Source organism: Scaptodrosophila lebanonensis, unplaced genomic scaffold, assembly GCF_003285725.1.
Source record: "Scaptodrosophila lebanonensis strain 11010-0011.00,11010-0021.00 unplaced genomic scaffold, SlebRS2 tig00000001-arrow-pilon, whole genome shotgun sequence".
Lineage (NCBI taxonomy): Eukaryota > Metazoa > Arthropoda > Insecta > Diptera > Drosophilidae > Scaptodrosophila > Scaptodrosophila lebanonensis.
In genome coordinates this window covers 20,990,313-21,011,158 of record NW_022060529.1, presented here as the reverse complement: position 1 = coordinate 21,011,158, position 20,846 = coordinate 20,990,313, and the positions used below count along the sequence as shown (strand labels likewise).

The window sequence follows — 20,846 nt, the reverse complement described above, 5'->3', positions numbered from 1 at the left end:
ATGAAATCGTCGATTTAAACCCATGCCAATGACGCAGTCATACGCACACTCGTAAGTGCATAATACATACGTGTATAAGTATATAAGTATATGTGTGTGTGTAGTAATGAAATATATGAATTGTGATCATGTCCAGGGCTTGACATGTGCGAGTGTATAAACACTTCAGTTGCCTTCTTGATGCCAAAATCCAGCTAAATGCAAACACATACACACACACAAACAAACAAACATAAACTGGTGGAACGTGACACACGGTGCGGATGAGTAATAGCTCTAGACAAGCGGAAAATTAATATAACTTGGGGCCATGTAATGTCAATGCTTAAGTGTAAGTGTGTGCGGACCCGAACGTATTTGTAGTTGATGTGTGCATTACCTAAAGGTGTAATTTGTTTTCCAGCAGCCAAATGGCAAAGCTATTCTATTTTCCCATGCCTGTCTAGAAAATGAGCGCGTGCGTTCGTGTAGGGACGCCTAATGACAAACGCAGACATGTTGTTGAAAATGGCTAAATATTTCTCGTACAATATTAGTTTTTGGTATATTGCTTTTCGCACATATGTATGTACGCCACTCAGAAAATATACACTCTATGTAAGTGCACTTGATAAGCAAACATTTAATTAATTTCCCTCCATGGCGCAGGACAGCACGTGGCCAACCGTGTGCACTCGAGTTGGCAAGTGAATAAGGACGAAGCGTTCACTTTCCTGGTTTTACGTTTTTTTTTTTAAATATTTATATTATTGTTCAGAAGTTGGATCACAATTGAGCCACACAATGATTAATTGATTTCGAACAAAATGCAATTGATGAAATAATTCAAACAAAACCATTCAGCAGACGTGCTGACCACAACAGAAAGTAGATTTACTTACCACACCCTCGCCAATGTGATGCACGGTGCAGGGCACGTGCGCTGTGGCGCCAATCTGTGTTGTCACCACCGTCGAGTTCTCTGTGCCAAAGTACATGGGCGTGCCGAACACATTATCCGTACCAGCAACCCCGCCACTGCCGCCATCCAGATGATTGTCCGCAGACTCTGGCCTGTGTGCTGGTATGGGATATGGACCGGCGGTGTCTTTGGCTTGAATGCGTGAGTGTGGCTGCTGTTGCTCATGCGGATGCGGATGCTGCTGCTGTTGCTGCTCCTGCTGATGGTGCTGCTGCTGGTGTTGGTGCTGTTGCCGCCTGTCATCGATCAAGTGGTTCGAGTCGAAGCTTGTTATACTGCTACGGCTGCCCGTGCGCGCGTAGGATTCCACCTCGACCTCACCGTCGTCTGCTGTCAAGGCGGCCGCCGAAGCGGCGGCAAAGGAGGCGACCGGCGACATAATTAAATTTTGATTTATATGCCGTTGTAATTTCTCACTTGTGGCATGCTTCCCAACTCCCGCTGTTTGTGCTGACTCTGATGATGCCAGCGAAGACGTTGTTGTTGTTGTCGTCGTCGTTGTTCCTGAAGCTGTAGCCGTTATTGTTGTCGCTGTTGCCACTGCTGGATACCCTGTATGTGAAAAGAAATAATAGAGAGAGAAAGAGAACAGAGTTCAGACATTTTTAAACGTGTTAAGATGTAACGTTTGTCACATAAACAAAAACAGCATGGGGTCCATTAATTTGAATATATATTGTATGCATGTATTGTTCATGCCTTTACGCTACGTATACGTAATATCTTATTATTTTGTCATTTATTGGTTAATGCTGTGTGTCTGCTTGCAAATTGTAATTGACAAATACCTACAAAGGATATATATATATATAAAGTTTATGAGTTAATTCGCAAATTCAAAGAATAACGCAGAGAAAATGGTTTTCTTTGCAAATACTCTAGAAATACCAAAAGGTGTTACTCGCAATAAAAGGTTATAACAGAGCTTTGAAACTAGTCATAATTGAAAATAATAATCAAAAATACTTCCGGACTCGGCAATATGTGTATACCCTGCTCCTGTAGGTTAAAAAGGGTATATAGGAGTTTATATTATTTTTTTTTCTCCCTTTCCCACTAGCTACAGAATTTTGTCAATATAGCCTGTATTTCCAAAGCTACATAAACCAAACCATATTCACATAATGATTATGTAATTCCCTAAATTTGCTGTACATTTCATCCAGTTCGGTAAATTCTAAGAAAGATTATACTCTATTAAATTTCGCTCCAGTACTACGCCCACAAACTGAAGAAAGGGTTTCACTCTTCTACTTATTCTTATTGCTTCTGTCTTCTGTATTTCACTATCGAGATAGCACGACTGTAGCATTCTTTTTTCCAACCATAAATCTGTACAAATCTTACATTAATTTGAAATGGTAACATATATTAATAATCGTTAACTTTAACTTTTGTTATTTTGTCAATTATCCCAGTTGTTGCAAATATTTTAGTCAGTAATGGCAATTATAATACATAAATACATTTTTAGCTCGGTATTCTGCTTTTAAATTGGACCGTGGATATATTATATTTGCTTCACTTCAAAAATATAGCAAAGCGGCTTTAATGTTATTGTTCGGTAAAGGAAACATAAAAACAACACAAAATGAATAGAATTATTTTTCACTCTGTACGCACTGAACATATTTTTACACTGATGCTGTCACAGTCTATTTGTGTGTGTACTTTCTATTGTATCTATATTTGCAGACAAACATATACAAGCATAATATGTAAAGGTTGGCGCGCGAATACAATTTTCATTAATTGGACCACGTTAAGCATTTCGGCTACACGTATTGTACACATTAGCAAGACCAACACATTCGCATACCACAATAAACAATAATTGCACTTTCAGAGAATTTTTGTTGAGGCAAACCGCTAGGGAACTTGAACGAATACGTTTGTCAATTAAAACAAATTGATATTTGATTTCTGGCCACAAAATAGACAGTTTTCCATTGTTGCTTATTGCGAACTGACGCAAGAATTTCACAATTCTCAGCAATTCCTGACCCTAAATCAGTGGCTGCAACAATTAAGTGTTGTCTAACTTAATTGCAACTATTCATCAATATTTCTAATTGAGCGAAATTTGAATAGCTATTGCACATTGAACACTTAAAATGAATAATTGTTAGCAAATATGTATTTTCCTACTTCTAATAAGGACAACTGCTTTCAACTTGCTTGGGAAAACATGGCATTTAATTAACACATGGCCTCCACTTCGGTGAAATATGTTGAGGGCTTGCTATGACCGTAGATAAATAATAGACATAAATTCAATGCCTAACAACTACTTAAGTATGTGAATTGAACACTTGCTTTGGCAGTTGACTGAAAGTAAATTTACCAGATTATTTTACTCTGTACATTATAGTAAATGTACATGAGAATATTAGGTTTGCAGAAGGGGAAAAATGTAACTGGCAGGAGTATGCGTGGCATACCCTACAAAGTATAAATATTCTTAACTAGATTTCAGAGACTATTTGAGAGAGAGACACCAAATTTTTTACACAAATGCCCAATGTATGTACGCAGTACTAGTTTTATATTTTTTTGATACACCCTATAGACGATTTTCGGAAACGCCGTTTCTTATAATCTATGTACATATTATTATATTATATATATTATACAAGTATATATAGTGTATATACACGCAGAAAATGTGTATTTCGGAAGGCTTAGAATAGTCTTAGTCTTTTTTGATAAATATTTAAAAACTTAAATTGCATTAAATAACTCTCTTTAATTTCACTTATTAACAATGATTTTACATTTTTTTACACTCAGAAACTTATCCATGATGTTTTAATTAGATTGATTAAAAATACTTTATTTAATTATTAAAGTATGCGCATTTTTTTGTAAAGTGATTTTTGTTAGTTTGAACAAGAATCGGATTTAAAAACGGCATCAAATGTCTGCGGTGTTTCAAAGAAACATTTTATATAATTGTAATAATATAATTTGGTTACAACGAAAAGCGCATGCAAAAATGGGAGGAGTGGATACCTAGGCTTTATTTTATTTCACGTAGGTACATATAACACTTGTATTTATGAATGCTGGCTTGTTTGTTCTTGATTCCCTGATATTTCGAATGGTAACCATATGGCAAATAGTAGCATATTAGAACTAAGAATTAGCAAACGGGCTTGATAGACGGACTGATAGACGGACTGAAATTTCAGGACAGCTGAGCAACTTCATTAAAACTAGTGTATTGCAAAAATAGGTATGCTATAGTCAGCATATAAATGTAATGTAAAATAATATGAAATGAAATAACTTGGTTGCTTGTAATTACTCTTTTGTTGTAGGTTTCATATTTGAGTTGTTCTAGCAGGTATGGCTTTACCAATTATCGTCAAAGGCATTGTACTAAATACGTAAAGTAATTTGCCAATATAGCAATTGCAATATTTATACTCTGTACATGAAATGTACAAGAGTATATTAGGTTTGCGGGAGCTGAAAAATGTAACAGGCAGAAGGAGGCGTGGCAAACCCCACAAAGTATATATATTCTTGATCAGCGTGACAAGACGAGTCGATCTAGCCCTGTCTGTCTGTCTGTCCGTCTGTCCGTCCGTATGAACACCTGGATCTCAGAGACTATAAGAGATAGAGACACCAAATTTTGCACAAAGATGCGTTATGTGTGTATTCTATACGAGTTTGTTTCATTTTTTTGATTTTCCCCCCCCCACTTCCCCCCTATGGGGGGTTTTCCCGATTTTCCATTCGTATAATCGCCTATATCTCGGAGACCATAAGACCTAGGAACACCAAATTTTAGCCCAAGGTGCCTTGTATGAATACGCAGAAAATGTATATTTTGGAATTTCCCTCCCTCCCCCCTCTCCCCCGCAAATGCGATTTTCTCTAACTCCCGTAATTCTTGGAATTTCGAACTAAAATTTTGCAAATACCCCCAGTTAGTAATTATGTGTCCGTATGCCAAGTTTCACTCTGATAGACCGATTTACCAAGAAGTTATAGCCATAAATATATTTTCTGCTGCAGCGCTGCTCAAGCGCTGCCCGCGGCTGTTGATGATGTTGCTGTTTAGTTGACTGCGAAAATGCTTACACAGACACGAATTGATGCGCATAGTCATACATACACTCACACAGACGCAATTGCTATGTAAATGTGCAATTATACACCCTTTACGTGAGTTCGAATACCGAGAGAGGTAAAATCGATCCAATTTTTTTTTTCTTTTTTTTTTTATTTTCTATAATTATTGTAAACATATGTACAGAGTATTTCAAAGTCGGGACACCCGACTTTAGCTGTTTTACTTGTTTATATTGTACCCGATTTTAAAAACATAAAGACCTTTTTTTAGTTGAGTAGAAAAGTTCTACTGCTTTCCAACGCACTGCCCAAGAGCTTGAAATAGAAATTACAAATTTGATTTCAGCAAGGAATGAAACTGACTGACGTTTTACAAATTGAGACTTCGACGTTCTTGACACAATTGCCAGTTGTCGTCCAAGGACTAGTTTGTATAAGAATGTGTATGGTGTGGAGTGTAGTAATGCTAGTATGCAGCCGCAAAAGTTTGTTGGAATGCAGTCTGAAAATTGCTCCCATACGCATAGCCGTGGCAGTCGGAAACCATTTCACATTTGTGGCTCTGTATTGTTGTGGCTGAATTTGAGGGTCTGCAGAGGATCGCTGGGGCCACTCTCACATGGAATTCAGGGTCGCGTTATGTGAATGGAGCAAAACATAAAATTGTACGTACGCGTACATTCAGATAACAGGAAGGCAGCCTACAAGAGTTCTACAACAGACATCGTATTGCAAACAATAGAGCATGGGCAGTAGCCTTAAACATTTGGCAACGTGCAAGACATTTACACGCAAGACTTGTCGCAAAACGCAACGTGGCGTATTCGTCACGTTCGCACGTGACTGCTTACAGCTCGGCGCTTGAAATGAATGGTCAGAGCTCGTCAACTGCATTCAGACCACGAAGCTCTTGCTGCTGTTGTTGTTTTTGTTGCACTTGCATCGCATTGCTACGAGTTGTGGCAATCGACCCGCGGTTGCTGTAGTCGGGGGTGTTGTTGTAGCGAATTCGGTGGCATTGGCAGCCGTTTGTGCGACTTTGTAATTGAATTTTTGTTGTTAGTTGGTGCTGCCGCCGTCATTGCTGCCACTGCGGTTGTTGCGTATTTCGGGCTCTGGTTTTTACAAGCGTTGCGCATTTTATGCCAACGCCATCGCGGCTAAATGTGCGCACATTGTCAACCAAAAAGCCAAACACTAAAGGTTCGAAAGTCAAACTCGGCGTACATTACGCCACAAACATTTTGCAGCAAGCAGCAATGTGAAACATTTGAACTTTTCCTATGACTATACGTTCTATATAAGGGGTTATATCCGTTGGGTGCTGGGATTGGGGTTGCGTTTGTGAATGCATGATTATATGTGCACGTTGGCAAAACATTCGCAATTTGCAATTTGTGCTTTTTGCCAATGCTAAAGTTTATGTATAGTATAGTATGCTCTGACGTAAGCCGCCTCGACAGTCTCGGATTGCTGTGTGTGTATTTGTGTTTGTGTGTGTGTGTGTGTGTGTGTGTACGCGCGACATTTTAATCAAAAGTTGTGTGGTCCCCCTGCTGCTGGCATCGTTTGTTTATATATTGCTAGCACAAACAAACACACATCTACACACATGCCTCTACATATATCAATGAATTCTCATGAGTCTGCTGTTTCTATTTCTGCTGTTTATTTATTGTAGCGTAGCATAATTAAGTGTCCTGTCTGTCCAATAGATAGGCAAGTTTTTTGTATTATACAGTTTGCAATTAGAGCTTAAAAGTAAAGTACATTTTAATCTGTGATGGAAAACAAATACTTCACACATATTAATATGTATATTCAAATGTTTTGTAGACCCAGTAATTGAACACTTGCAAAAAAATCCCTTTGAAATTGTACGACCTTTGCTGCAATTGAAAACCATTGCCTTATTTATCTTCTGAAGAATTACAATTAGAACTTTAGAGAGTATTAGGTAAATATTTAACTTTGAAATAAGAGTCTTTATACATTTTTTTTTTGAGCTATTTGGTTGTTTGCTTTTATGTGGAATTTTAAAGTTTCAGTTGTGAAATGCTTGATATCAATAGGCGATTTAATTTTAAATGCACATACTTGTAACATAAAGAAAACATCCATTATTGGTGCCAATTCTACAAGTATTCAGTAGCCATTGCGTTGCCTTCGATTTTTTAGAACGATAAGTATAGAGTTTTGCTCCAAACTCATTCTTGATCCCAACTGCCATGCGTTTTATAAAATATTTCTACGCTTACTGAATAATTAGGATTTTTATGTGAATAGCAACTAATTTGAAACCTCAGTAGGTCAATCAATAATGATGTTAGCAATTATTTTGATAAAACAGAACTTCACATCGAACTATTGTTCATACTTAACATTTTTCAATTAAAATCTAATGCTGTAAATTGCATTCAAAAAGCAAATGTCATTACCATAATTAAGCAGAAACAATACATAGTTATTTGTATTTGTATTTATATTAATTTAATTTCGTTTCATATTTCACAAGTAGCATTACGTGCATTGCTCTAATTAAAATTCCAAATATGGCATTCTCATTTCCGTTTCCTGGCCATATGTGCGGCTCCCTGGGCCCCTTTTCACATGTGCGTGTGGGTGTCTATTCTCATACATTTATTCAGCTAGCTGCAACATTTATAAATGTGCTATTGTTGACATGGTCGCATTTGCAACTGCAACAATTTACGCCAGTTGTCAAGCAAATTTGCGGTGGCAATTATTTAAAGCGCACACAGCAATTGACTGATATTTGTAAAACTTTCCGACTTGACGCATTACTACGCGTACTACGCTTAGAAACAAAATAATTAAATGCTGAAAATGTTGCAATGCGAGTGTGTATTGTTCCTGCTTGGTCATAAAACTAGATTGAATAGTTTTAATTACATTTTGGGGTGGAACATTTTCCATTAAAAATGTATAGTCAATTACAAAGCAACAAAGCCAATATTATGAATTAAATAAAAGCCTATTCATTTGCTTTTTGTTTTCTTCTTTTAATCACAAATGCTTACAAGAAGGTATAATTTCACAGCCTACGAACATTATTTTCAGTACTGTTGTAGTTTAGTTCGCCATCATAGTCAATCAAGGCACAAATTTATAGCAATTACTTACTTGGATGGCAGTAGATGAAATAATTCGAAGCAACTTTGTTCACTCAATTACAAAGCGTGTTATATGAATGGAAATGAAAATGTATGCACTATAAATCAATGTAAAAGGAAAACATTTTATTTGTAAAATATGCAAAGTATGTATTTCAAATATGTGCACACCTTTGGTGTTATTATTAAACATATTTTCGAGGGATTCTTTACAACAATACGTGCAAAAGAATTTTGGCTTAAATTAATTAAATAATTTCAGAGTTTCAAAGGGCAACATTTACATAAAATTCATGGTACAGTTTTTCGGCTTCATTTTAATGAAAATTCGATTCAATGCTTTAAGCTGCGCTAGAAATGTTGAGTAAAACTATTCTTTAGTAAGCAACTTAGTTATTTTAAATTCCACAATATAAAAAGACAAAATCATTTATGTATCTATCTATTTAGAGAAAATAAGTCAAAAAGATGGACTCGAAGGAACAATTTGTTTATTCTAATTAATAGACAATGTGAAGAAATTATAAAAAAGAAAATATATTCTTATAAAATTCTTATAAAAATATTCTTAATACCAGAAATTGAATAACTGCGTTATTGAAGCCTTTTAAAAAATGTTATGAAATTTGTTTGTTGCCTCAAGTTTCGATTATCATATCCGAATTAAAGTCTACCCTCCCACTTCATTATAAAAACTTTTTTACGCTTGTTGCTGTATTCGTCTGTCTTTAATTATTTTGGCCTTTGTTGAATGTATTTTGGTTGCCTAGTGTTTGCGTTTGACACTTGGCAGTAATTTTGTGTAAATGCTTCAATTGGCCTTTGGCGTTGGCCACTTTATGGCGCCCCATTGCCATCTGAGTCAACATGAAAAACTTTTGCAGTCATTTAATTGAAACATGAAAATGCCTGGGCGCGTCTCACTCGCACCGCTAGCCGAATGGAAGTCTAGTAATACACGTTAATGGAACGCCTGGCAAGTCTATGTGCAAATATGTTCTAACAGTGCAAAATGGCGTCGCTTTAATGTGAGACAGAAACGTGGGAGAACGGCCACGTTTAGTTCGGGACCACATTTAACTTTGTGACTGTCATAATTTTTATTATAACATTAACGACAACAACAACATAAGGATGGTCGGCAGCAATAATAGCAGCAACAATAGAAGACGAACAGAAGTGTAAAATCAGATAAGTGTGGCCTACTGCGCATTCGCGACTATTTTCCATTTATTTTCCAATAAAGCAGAGCAAGTGGCGGGGCATAAAGTGCGGCCGTACGGCTGGCATCATTAATGTTTGAATTCCACTCCCATCTGGCATTGCCATTGGCATTCTGGCCACGAGCGGTGGCGTCAGTGTCCACACTCACATTTGCGTCAACATTCGCATCGCATCACATCGCATCGCATTGTATCGTATTGCCAAATGCCAGTTTCACTTACAAGAGCACTAACTGCGCACGCGGGCGCTCATAAAAAGGCATTAAGACAAAAGTAAAGTGCCTATTTAAGTTGAGTCATAAAATTGGCTTTCTATCTCGTAATAGCAGGACGTTCTGAGCTCACTCCCGTTCCAAAGTGTGAGCCAAGGAGCTGGCTAAAGCATAAGGAGAGCACGCTAATAGTAGTCAGGACAAAGAAAATGCCCAACCCCATAGACAATCCAGCAGCAAACATTGTAATTTTATTTATTTAATTTCGTTGCGTGCCTGAGAGTTCAAATACAGTTTGAACCTTCCATATTGTCGTTTCCAGTTTGTGCACAATATAGCATTGGATTGCAAAGGAGAGACTGCAAGCCCAAATTAAAGAAGAGTATTTTAACCAAATATAAGTTCGCTTAAAACTTATTTTGATATGCAATTTTAATGATAAGTTCATTATAGTTAAATTATCAATAAAAACTTGTTTACATGATTTTTGATTAATGAACAACGTATGCGAATATTGCAAGGCACCCAAGTTAAACACCAGGATTATGCTGAGCAAGGGGAAACTCTAATTGCTGGCATACAATTCAAAAACATCTATTGATTGACGATTTGACGATTATCTTATTTTACTTAGGTTTATGCTTTTGAACCAAAATTGAAGCAACGCTAACACGACTGTTCTGGTCTGTCGTCTTAGGCGCTGAGCTTTAGCGAGCCACAAATCAACATATCGATAGATTAAGCAACCCTGTGGTGCTTTATGTATTAAACGCACTTATCGTCAAGATAGGATATAATAATCCTCAATTATCCTTTTAGGTCAGTCTGCAAATAACTATAGTTGAATAAACACCTTTGCTAGTCTTAGTTCTGGCTCTTAGCTATCAATACTCCTAGTCCATTCACAAGATTCTGAACTATAAATACACCACTAAATAATTTATCATATCCAAGTAAATTGATGATGTAAAGTAAAATTATAAGGCAAATATGAATCCTATTTGTTCTCATCACAAGCTGAACCAGCTTATTAATTTAATTTATGTATTTCTTTGTTACCCAAAAGAAGGCTCTTCGTCTCGTAATATTTGAAATAAATATAAGTATAAGAAATAAATATAAAAAGTAACAAAATATGTATGTATACATAAATGCTGAAAAGTAACATGTCTAACTTGCTTTATTTGAACATAGTATGTAGGTACGAGTATATTCTAATGTAATTTCTGTAACTGCGCACAAATTCATTTTTTTCGGGGCTTGCTGTCATGAGTTTCAATTTTTTCTCTTGGGCACTTTATCACTACATCATATGGGGGCTTCAACACTTTTTTGTGTGTGCGCATATATTTTTCTAAATATAAACTACATAAATATCTGTTTGGTTGCATGAATATATAAAAAATGTGCCGATAAATGACGGCTTGATGGCAGCATTGTTAAGAGGCCCGAACGCCCTCACGCCCCAGCTCAAATGACGCACATTTTGCAGCGAAAAAAATGAGAACAAAATACATTTATATGACATGGCAAGCAGCAAGCATTACAAGTTTAATAAATTATGCGCACAAAATAAATAAGGTACAAATATGCTCGACGGGTTTTATCTGTAACGCCGTTGAGCAGATACAAAAAAAATCGGCGCTTCTTTGTGTGGAAGAAATGTGTGTAGGTTTAGTATGAATGTACGTGTAGGTGTATGTGTGTCAAATCAAACGGAAATAAAAGCCAAAGCAAAAAAAGGAGGAAACAAATGTAAAAGAGCACAAGCTAAGTGCGCCATGCCGGCAAGCGTCTGACTTCATATCTCGACTGCTTGGCTTGCGCGTCGTCTGGAAAATGTAGGCAGCATTGTGCCTAATGAAGATTTATACTTTCAATAGCAACACACTCTCACATACCCTATACCTATACCCATACCCATATACGTGTACACTTCACACATCAGTGGAACTGGCAGACTGTGTGCAATGCGTCAGATTTGCTAAATTGCTAGCACGTGCGAATTAGAATACACGTAACACAGCCAAAGCCGTTCCTCTAACCAAACCCATAGTCATAGTCATACTCTCAGTCATAGTCGCAGTCGCAGTCACAGTCACAGTCACAGCTATAGCCATAGCGTAGTCATAGACATAGCTAAGGCATGCTTGAGTAAGCACTTTGAATAGTAAGGGGGCCGTCGGGGCCAGAGAGCAAATGCCAATGGCTTCAATAAATGTTTATTATCTTGGCCGGCGTTCTGGGCCCACGGCTATGGCCAACAAACTGCAGAGGGCCTCCAAAACCAAAGCCAAAGCCAAAGTGATAGCCAAAGTGAAAGCCAAAGTCAAAGCATTGCAAAACTAACCGAGCAGAGAAAAAAAGCGGCGAGCACAGCCAAGTACATAAAATTAAATTGTCAACTTCCGTAATGCGGCGCATAAACACACAAACACACACATACACCCACACTCACATCTATTCTGGGGACATTTGTATGTATTTGTGTGTGTGTGTGTGTGTGTGTAGAAACACATTGGCTGTCCGCTCTTGACTAAGCATCAAAGTGAAAATATTATTAAAAGTAAAATAAAGCAAAAACAGAATGCGGCCAGTAGAAATAACAAATCCTACAACACAAACAACAACAACAATAACGACAACAACAGCAACAACAGTAACAACTATAGCAATGTCGAAGGCAACGATAACCGCAATGGGAACTTTTTGGCAGTCCACTTAATTCAACGGCCCCAGACGCTTGACATTTTATACAAAGCAGTTGAATCTACTGCCGGAGGCGAAAGTACTGTGGGCCCTTTGACCGCAACGCTTTACAAAAACCAAAATTACGATTTCTATGCACAGTTTATACAAGTAGAAAAATTCGATACTGAAGCACTACTTCAGTTCACATATTCAAACGTGATTGATAGCCCATTTCTAAACAATATTTATTTAATTTCAGCAATTTATAGTAGTTCGAAATGAAAAATGAAGATAAAGAAATATGAATAAGTCGCATTCGTATATACTTGTAAATATACAGCCTTATTTCTTTCAATTACGGAAAGGGCTTAAGGTGCTCGCAGATGCACAAATACGAATCATTTCAAAAGCGCTAACTCGCTCAAAAGGTTTCACGAATTTAACAGAATGACGATGCTTTCAACATCTTGGTTCAGGTTTGCTTTGAACCACATATTTTATTCAATTTTATACAATGGCTGAGCAAAGATTAAATCACTTTGTGCAAATTTCTTAGTATTATTGATACTTGTTTATTAAAGTGGATTTGGTATTATGGTTATGTTTGAAGCACATAATAAATTACACGAAACTACTGTCTAAAGTGGCGAAAACTGCTGGACCTCTTGGCTTTAGGGCTTTTAAGGACGACTTATTTTCTCGACTGATTGCTGAACCAATTCATGAATCATGTATATCATCCGCTATCGCTTATTATAAAAGAAATATATTAAAAAACTATATTACTGCAAATATTTAGTAAGCGATCAATAGTATTTTTAGAAAGTAAGTTAAATAATAATAATTTTACTTGCACGTTATGAGCTGCTTATAAATTATTTTTAAAATAACACCGATGAGTGGGCCCCACTGTACGACGATATTGATGGCGATGACGATGGCAATGGCAATGAGGAGGATGTCCGACTGAAATAAACTGCTATGCCGGATGTGGCAAATTTTGCGGCGCGCTGAGCGCTTTTCCCAAACGCTTTCTGTGCGCACAATCAAAACCGGTTTTCCTTTTGCCGTTTTTCATACTTACTGGTATATACCTTGCCAGCCATACTCGTAGAACCATCCAGCAAGCCAGCCGTTCTTGGTCCCAAAAGCAAGCGCGCATCAAGTTTAATGTCGTTGACGTCTTCTATTTAACTTCAATTTATTTGTGGACCAACAGCAAAAACAGCAGCAATACTTAAAAAAAGTAAACGCACGGCATTGATCGATTCGCATTTGAGATGTGTGGTAGTTGGTATGTAGGAGGAACCCGAATCTCAACTTCCAAGCTTCGACAGCAGCTGTATAAGCGTGGATGCTGACACCGAGATTGGGCAATCGGAGTGACGCCCAAAAGTTGACAGCGTCTGCCTTTTATGTCCTCCCCATTTCTTCGCTTTTCGTTTGCTTTACATTTGATTCGCATGTGCTGTTTTTTTTTTCTATCTTCCTTTCTTTTTTTGGTAACTGTCACATTTGTATTAGGCTCGGCCCTTATCCATTTTACGCTGTTGACGTTTCTCGCTAAGCTCAAATAGAAATGGGCTCTAAGTCGGCTGCCCCAAAATGGCTGCCAACTGTCGCCATCATAAAAGAATGTCCGCAATGACGTTTTGAATATAAAGTGTTTAGTTGATACGCATTTTAGCAAGCATTCCTCTTTTTGTATTTTTAACGAGCAGAAACTCATTCCATTGGGATAATGAAGTTGCGGCTTTTGTGTGTATTTTGTCAAAATTGCTGGCAGTTTTGTGGCTTTTGTTGTCAGGTCCAGCATTAAACAAAAAGAGATTCGGACTCACTTATCTGGCTCAATTAAAAAGCAAATCACAATCAGATTGATTCCTGTATTAGCACATTGTATACACTTCTCCATAAATACATACTTCACACTATTGGTCAGATGTGTTGATGCGGTTTTTTATTATACATGTACATTTATTTGTAGACACCACTCGAATGAATATCCAGAGAATTGGCGAGACTCTGCACTGAATATATAATAAAGCTATAATTGTTTGGCTATGCGATGCTTGCCAGCCAAATCCCAATGGTATTGCACTTGCTTTGTTGTAGTTGTTGTTGTTGCTATTGTGCAACTAAATTGAATTTGTGTTGCTTGGCAAGCAACAAGCGAGCATTGTGTCTGCACACAATTTGTACATTTGTGTGGGTTGTTTTGGCTATAAGCTAACCCCGATTGGCTGCTTGTTGAACTGAATAGAAAATGCGGTACAACCGGACAAGCCAAAGTATTAGTTTCCATGCCAATCTGAGTCTGTGTGTGAGTGGGTGTGTGTGTGTTTGTGAGTGTGGGGGAGTTGCCGTCAAGAGCAGCTCATTTGCTTGCGTGCGCATGTTTACGATGCACGTAAATATTTACATTTTCATGGACAAATAAGTTGTTTTCAAGTACTTTTCCATGGCATTTTACAATAGCAATTATGTTGTTGTTTCCACATATGATTAGAATGTATCTTACAAAAACGTATGCAATTTTATGGAAATAAAACCACAATAGTTAAATAAGTATGTGAGGCTTACTTACTACTTCAGAAAACAAGTATACGAGCCTTGTGTCCAGACTAAAATGAGAAACACCTAAGCAATATTTGAATTGGACAGAACTAGCCGATGCTCATAATTCAAATAGCTTTGCTAGGAGTTTCTAGATCTTGAGTAAAAGTATAAAGTAAGGTATCACTGGCATTCCTTCAAAAGCAGTGTAGCTTCTCTTAATTTGTTTTCCTTCTTCTTATAATCGTGTTTTGAAAGTTTGAAATAAATTTTGGCTACAATTGCACATAATTTAGTTAAAGATGAATATTATTTTTTTTATTTAATAGAAAACACACTGAATAATTATTTATGTAGAATTTCTAGCAAATTGAAATATTATTCAAGTCCGCAACTTGTAAGCATAATATGAATGCACGAATTTCTCTCTATCCTATTCTATTCTATTCTATTATGTATATTCTATTCGAAAATAGTCATATAAGAATTGGAAAAGAATAGTATATGTGTAAAGTGACCTCATTGGCTATATGAGTATTTCATGCACCTAAGAATATAGAATTCCTTGCCACAACATTAAAGCTTGAAGTTCTAAACTTTGAAATTTTTCGACCGAACTGCAAAGCTATGTACCTGAATAAAATGGTATTATACGTCATTGCTGCCACTTGTGCGTTGCATAAAACTAAACAAAAACAACAACTATAACAAACTCGGTGGTGGAAACACGAGCAGAACGCAAAGTAGCCAAATGCTCCAGCAGCTGCAGATGCCAACAATGTAAATTTGAGGCATTCAACACAACGTGGCGCCATGTGAGGCAACGCCACAAAACATTACACATGCACCCACACAGCCACACACGCACACTCACTCGCACAAACACACACACATATGTAAGTGTGTGCACGATGGCGTATACGTAATATAAGTTGTTGGCTGTAAATTTAACTTTTTGCCACTCCCCCTATGAAAGTTTCCGTTGCCACACAAAACTGAAACTCGTCACTTGACTTAGTGTGTGTGTGTGTGATGTGTGTGTGTGTGTGATGTGTGTGTGTGTGTGTGAAGTCTTTATTATGGGAACAAATTGACTTTAATTCTGCGGCAGCATTGGCCATTAATGCCAAAACAAATAGTGAACAAGTGCATGCACCTTCCGTGACTTCCTCCCATTAAGTCCAGTTGTGAACCCTACTGATTACAGCCTAATAAAAAATGTTTCGGCTTCACATCACGTGCACGATGACGAGCCAAATAAGCAGGTACAACAACAAACAAAACAAATGATATAAAAACTAAAAGAAAAAGGAAAGGCGCACTGCAGTTGTGGCTGTTCGTGTCAAGGCAACATTTCTCCTGTTTGCCCCGAACAGAATTTGGTTGCAGACAACTTAATTACACTGCAACGCTCAAGTGGGCAGTTTTACATTGAATTTGCTGGTTGTGGTGCTCAAATCAATTTGGGGAATTTTGAAAAGTTTGCATGCTCATTAAAAGTTTATGCTCAACCCATAATGATGGTCAAACTCGGCGGTTTCTCATTTCCCGAGATTCTCATCGATTTCTCGTGCTCCACACGATTCTCTTTGGCATTTTTGCACTGCTCTCTTTTTGAAGCTCGTGTCAACTCGTTGCCAGATTGATGCGTTGAAGCAAATGAAAACCCATTACCTTATGCTGCAGGTGATGCCAAGTAGGATTGAATAAGATATATAGTATATTAATACATCTTTTGTAAGTACACAAAAATATTGATTTCAATATCAATATTTATTTATATATAGAATGGCATTCAAAATGCTGATAATTAGGCTTGCTATAAAGATAATATTAATTACAGTATAGAACTTGTGGCATGAAAAGCTATTACGAGTAATTGTCAGCATCGATTTAATACTATTTGTCAGCTCGCGAATTGTCTGGCAGTTCTTAATTGTCGCTTAATTAGTTCATTCTGTTCAAGTTAACTTAAATATCCCTTTTTGAATAATAACATGGGGCTTGACATGGGTTTGAGGTCGCATGAAGAATGATAAAAAGAAAGTCATCCAACTTATAATGGAACAATAGAAATATAAGAAATATAGCAAGAAAGTCATCCAACTTATAATGGAACAATAGAAATATAAGAATAAATTATACCATGATAATTCAATAAGCAACAGCTTTATTGCTTACTTTATATTGACATTTTGAGCAGATTGCAGATTTGCAGATTATTGGAAAAAAGTTTATACAAATTTAATAAAACTCTGTTTAACTTTTCAACAATTTTTGCTTAATAGTTATATTTGTTATTTATGAAAAAGTAAAGTTGATTAAAGCCTAAGCGCTTTTGAGTGATAAACAGACGGACGCTGAAAAAGACAGTCGGACAATCGTGTGAAAAATTAAACAACATTTCCTAACGTATCACAACTTTCTTCAGCTCGTTGACCATTTGGGCAAAAACATATTTATTACAACAACCCGCAAACTTAACAGAAACGCAAACTTGCGGGTTAACTCAGTTAAGCAACAAAGTTTTCCACTTTCGAGTTTTGAACGGCAACGCCCCCCACTTCGCACCGCCGGCCCTAACAACAGAACTTGACAAACCAAGCGAAAGTGGCCGCAACTTGCCAGGACTTGAATACAAAGCATAAAAAAATACATGTATATACAACGAAATATATGTAAATATAAGTATTTGGGGGGAGGCTTGGAAGAGAAAATTAATTCTACTTAAGACTTGCGTCTTTGAAATTCTATTTGCGTAGCTGCGGCAATGCATGGCTCAGGCACAGATGACAGGCGACCAAGGATAGCGGCCATGTTTCGCAAAAAATGTATAACGGCACAAACGATTTTCTTATGCTGCCTTTTGGCGTTTTTCGTGGCATGCCGCCTAGTCGCATATGTGTGTGTGTCTCTCTGTGTGTGTGTGTGTGAATTTGTTCAAATCTCTGCGTGCAAAGCAGGGAATATTTAACCTATGCGGCAGACTCATGTTCCAAACAAAAAAGAATATGCTCTTTCCTACAGCAAAGTCAAGATAATGTTAGGCATGAATGAAGAGCAAATGAGAGCTTGTAACTGTTAATGTTAGGATCTACCTTTATATTAGTGTGTTTATGAAAGTTCAAAAGCATGAAATAATTTCGGCATCAGCCCAAAACCTTCAATTGGGGTTAGACACGCAATTATAATTAAGTGCTTGGATTTGTAGAGACTACTTGACTTTTTAGCGTTGCGTTGTTCAGTCAGGCTTTTAGTTTAATATCTGGATGAAGTTTTATATAAAAATACTTTGATTTATAAAAGGAAAACAACACAAGCGCAAACTGTGGGAACTTTAGTCATTCTTCCACTTTCGACAGCCAATTTCGTGTTCAGGCGCAGCACTTAATTTAGAACATTTGTATTTCTTAAATCGAAATTTGCCTCTATTGACAAATATATATGCTTGAGTTCCACTTAATTCATTGTTTAATTGATTTGGTAAATATTAAATTAAAAATTTCTAGGGGTGTTGTTTAGGTGACTATCAAAGCAATGTAATGAAAAATATAAATCAATTAGTTCCTTAAATAAATTAAGAATAGCAGAAGTAAATGTTCATTTAATTCCCCAATGAATCTGGTATTCCCGTCTAATTTCTTATCGACTAATAGCAAATAATTCGTCTATGTAAAAAAGAAACGCATCTGCAGCAAATACTGTGAAAACTCATGTTAGAAGAGCAACTCTCTACAATTAACTTTATCAAAAGAATTACAACGGGCCAGGTCTGTCTGATTGTCTTTTCACTCTCAGCTCTTCTCTGGACTTCAAAGCTAAATATTTTGGTGTTTTTATGCACGTTTCCACTATTTCAAAAATTAATTTATTATGGCAATTCACATTTGGCAACACTTTGCAGATAACAAAGGAAAGGACAACTTTTTACTCACTGAAAACAAACAGTGTGAGCGAGCGGCGAAAACATGAACGTACTTGATTTCTCAAATTGGAGCTAGCGTGAAATCTGCTCCCCATATAAACAAAAGGGTCTGTGTGTTTGTGTGCGTGCGTCTACGGGCACCTCCCCTTTGGCATTTTTATGCAAGCAAGATTCGCGCCGAATACTTTCTTATACTACAAGTACATAGAAGTCTTTCCAATGACAAAGATTTTTTGGTTGTCGTTATAGTCTTTGCTGTCATCAGCTCTCATACTTGTTCTCATCTTGTTGTCCTTTGCTCATTTTTGCTGCTTGGCAAGTTTTTTTTTTCTAGTCGCATCCAACCCTCGGCCGACCCCTTGTCTTCTAGCTCTTTCTACAGTTACAGCTACAGCTTTTGTTGACAGTATCATTAGGCAGCACAGCACACAGCACACTGCTCCTGTTACTGCTTTCTCTTTTGTTGATGTTGTTGTTGCTGTTGTTATTGCTCCCTTCTTCCCTTGCTGCGTGTTTACTGCTGCTTTTACATATTTTGTACTGTGTACCCCCACTTGCCACTCTTCCTGCTGGCATGGCTGGCTTCGCTATGTTAACCGTTATCATTTGTCCTTGGCTCGCTTTTCGGTCTTTGTGTCTGAGCTCAAATCGCGTAAATTGTGCCCCAAAGATTAAAGCCAACAATAACAACAACTGCTACAGCTACAGCTACTGCTACTGTTACTGTTACTGCTTCTTCTGCTGGTTCGTTAGTAGATTTCTTAATTTTTTTTGCTTAGCTAGCAAGAAGAACATTTTATCAGCGCACAGCTCGCACTCACCAATGTTATTTATAATCTTTACTTCACATTTTTTTGCGTAAAAATTTGTTGGGAAATTGTAGCTGAAACTTTCCCTACTGTCGCATAATTAATGAGCACTCTCGTATTTAAGGGCGCCTTGTTGGACATGTTCAATAATTACGAGCTCGGCCGAGGTGCTGAAGTTTTCATAATTATGTAACCACGTAGCACGTGGCAATCATAATTTCCCAAAGGATCATAGAAAATAATTTGATTAAATAACATAAAAATCATTCTTTAATAATGTTTTAATTGTATTTATAATGGATATGTTAGTTTGTCTAACAAAAATTAAACATATCGCAATGTTATTATATTTAAAATGTTGCAGAATTTCAATCGTTACCATACAAATGCTTTTCATTTCTTCTTCATTTTTTTTTTGCTTATCATTTGTAAATCAATATCGATTTGCGGTATCACAAAACCTAACATGTCTTTATTAATAAATCGCTTAGGGATAAAGAGTACTTGTATCATACAGGTATTAAGTAAACATTCGTCATTTTATTTTATATTATTTCATTTATCATACTATCATCAGTTATCATATGTACATACTATATTTTAAGTCCTTCTGTCTAACCAACAAATATCGCTTTTTGGCGTTGCTTGTGTTTTACAGTACTGGAGAGTACTTAATTAATGTCTAAGAGATAATGATTTATTTCAGCTATTTCATCTCCTCTCGTCCTCATCTTTAATTGTCCTTTGTATTTTTGTTTGTCAGATGTCCCCATCAGTCATTAGTTTAAAGGGTTCAAATATATTTAACGCTAGTCCTAATAATTTTTTTGAAAAATAAGCATATCTTTATTATAACCTGTACCCATCGGGTAAAAAGTGATACTAGTAATAAGCAGAAGAAGACTATGCATACTTCACAAAGTATGTATATATATTCTTGATCAGCATGACCAACCTATATCGCCAAATCTGTCTTTTCGTCTGTCGGCATGAACGCAAGAATCTCATAAAGTATATAATAAGAGCTAGAATAAGAAAATTCGTATTTCAAGATTTGCTTTAATATGAATTTTCCATTAAATCAAATGAAATCATGTATTTTTTGTATATTTTCTTATTTTTCCATATACGCAAGGATCTCGGAGAGTATATAATTAGAGTAAGAAAAAATATTAGAATTAGAATGAGAAGATTTTCAATATGAATTTTCGATTAAATCATGTGAAATCGTGTCTTTTCCGTATCAGATATA

General features: G+C 36.7%; 1 protein-coding gene across 1 annotated transcript in view; it reads right to left on the bottom strand.

The window, feature by feature from the left end:
- LOC115632412 overlaps window positions 1-20,846 on the bottom strand; it is a 50,102-nt gene that overhangs the window by 18,224 nt on the left and 11,032 nt on the right. Inside the window, exon 2 of the mRNA XM_030529587.1 lies at window positions 882-1,513. Coding sequence (XP_030385447.1) covers window positions 882-1,513 — 632 coding nt within the window. The remainder of the gene's footprint in view (window positions 1-881; window positions 1,514-20,846) is intronic.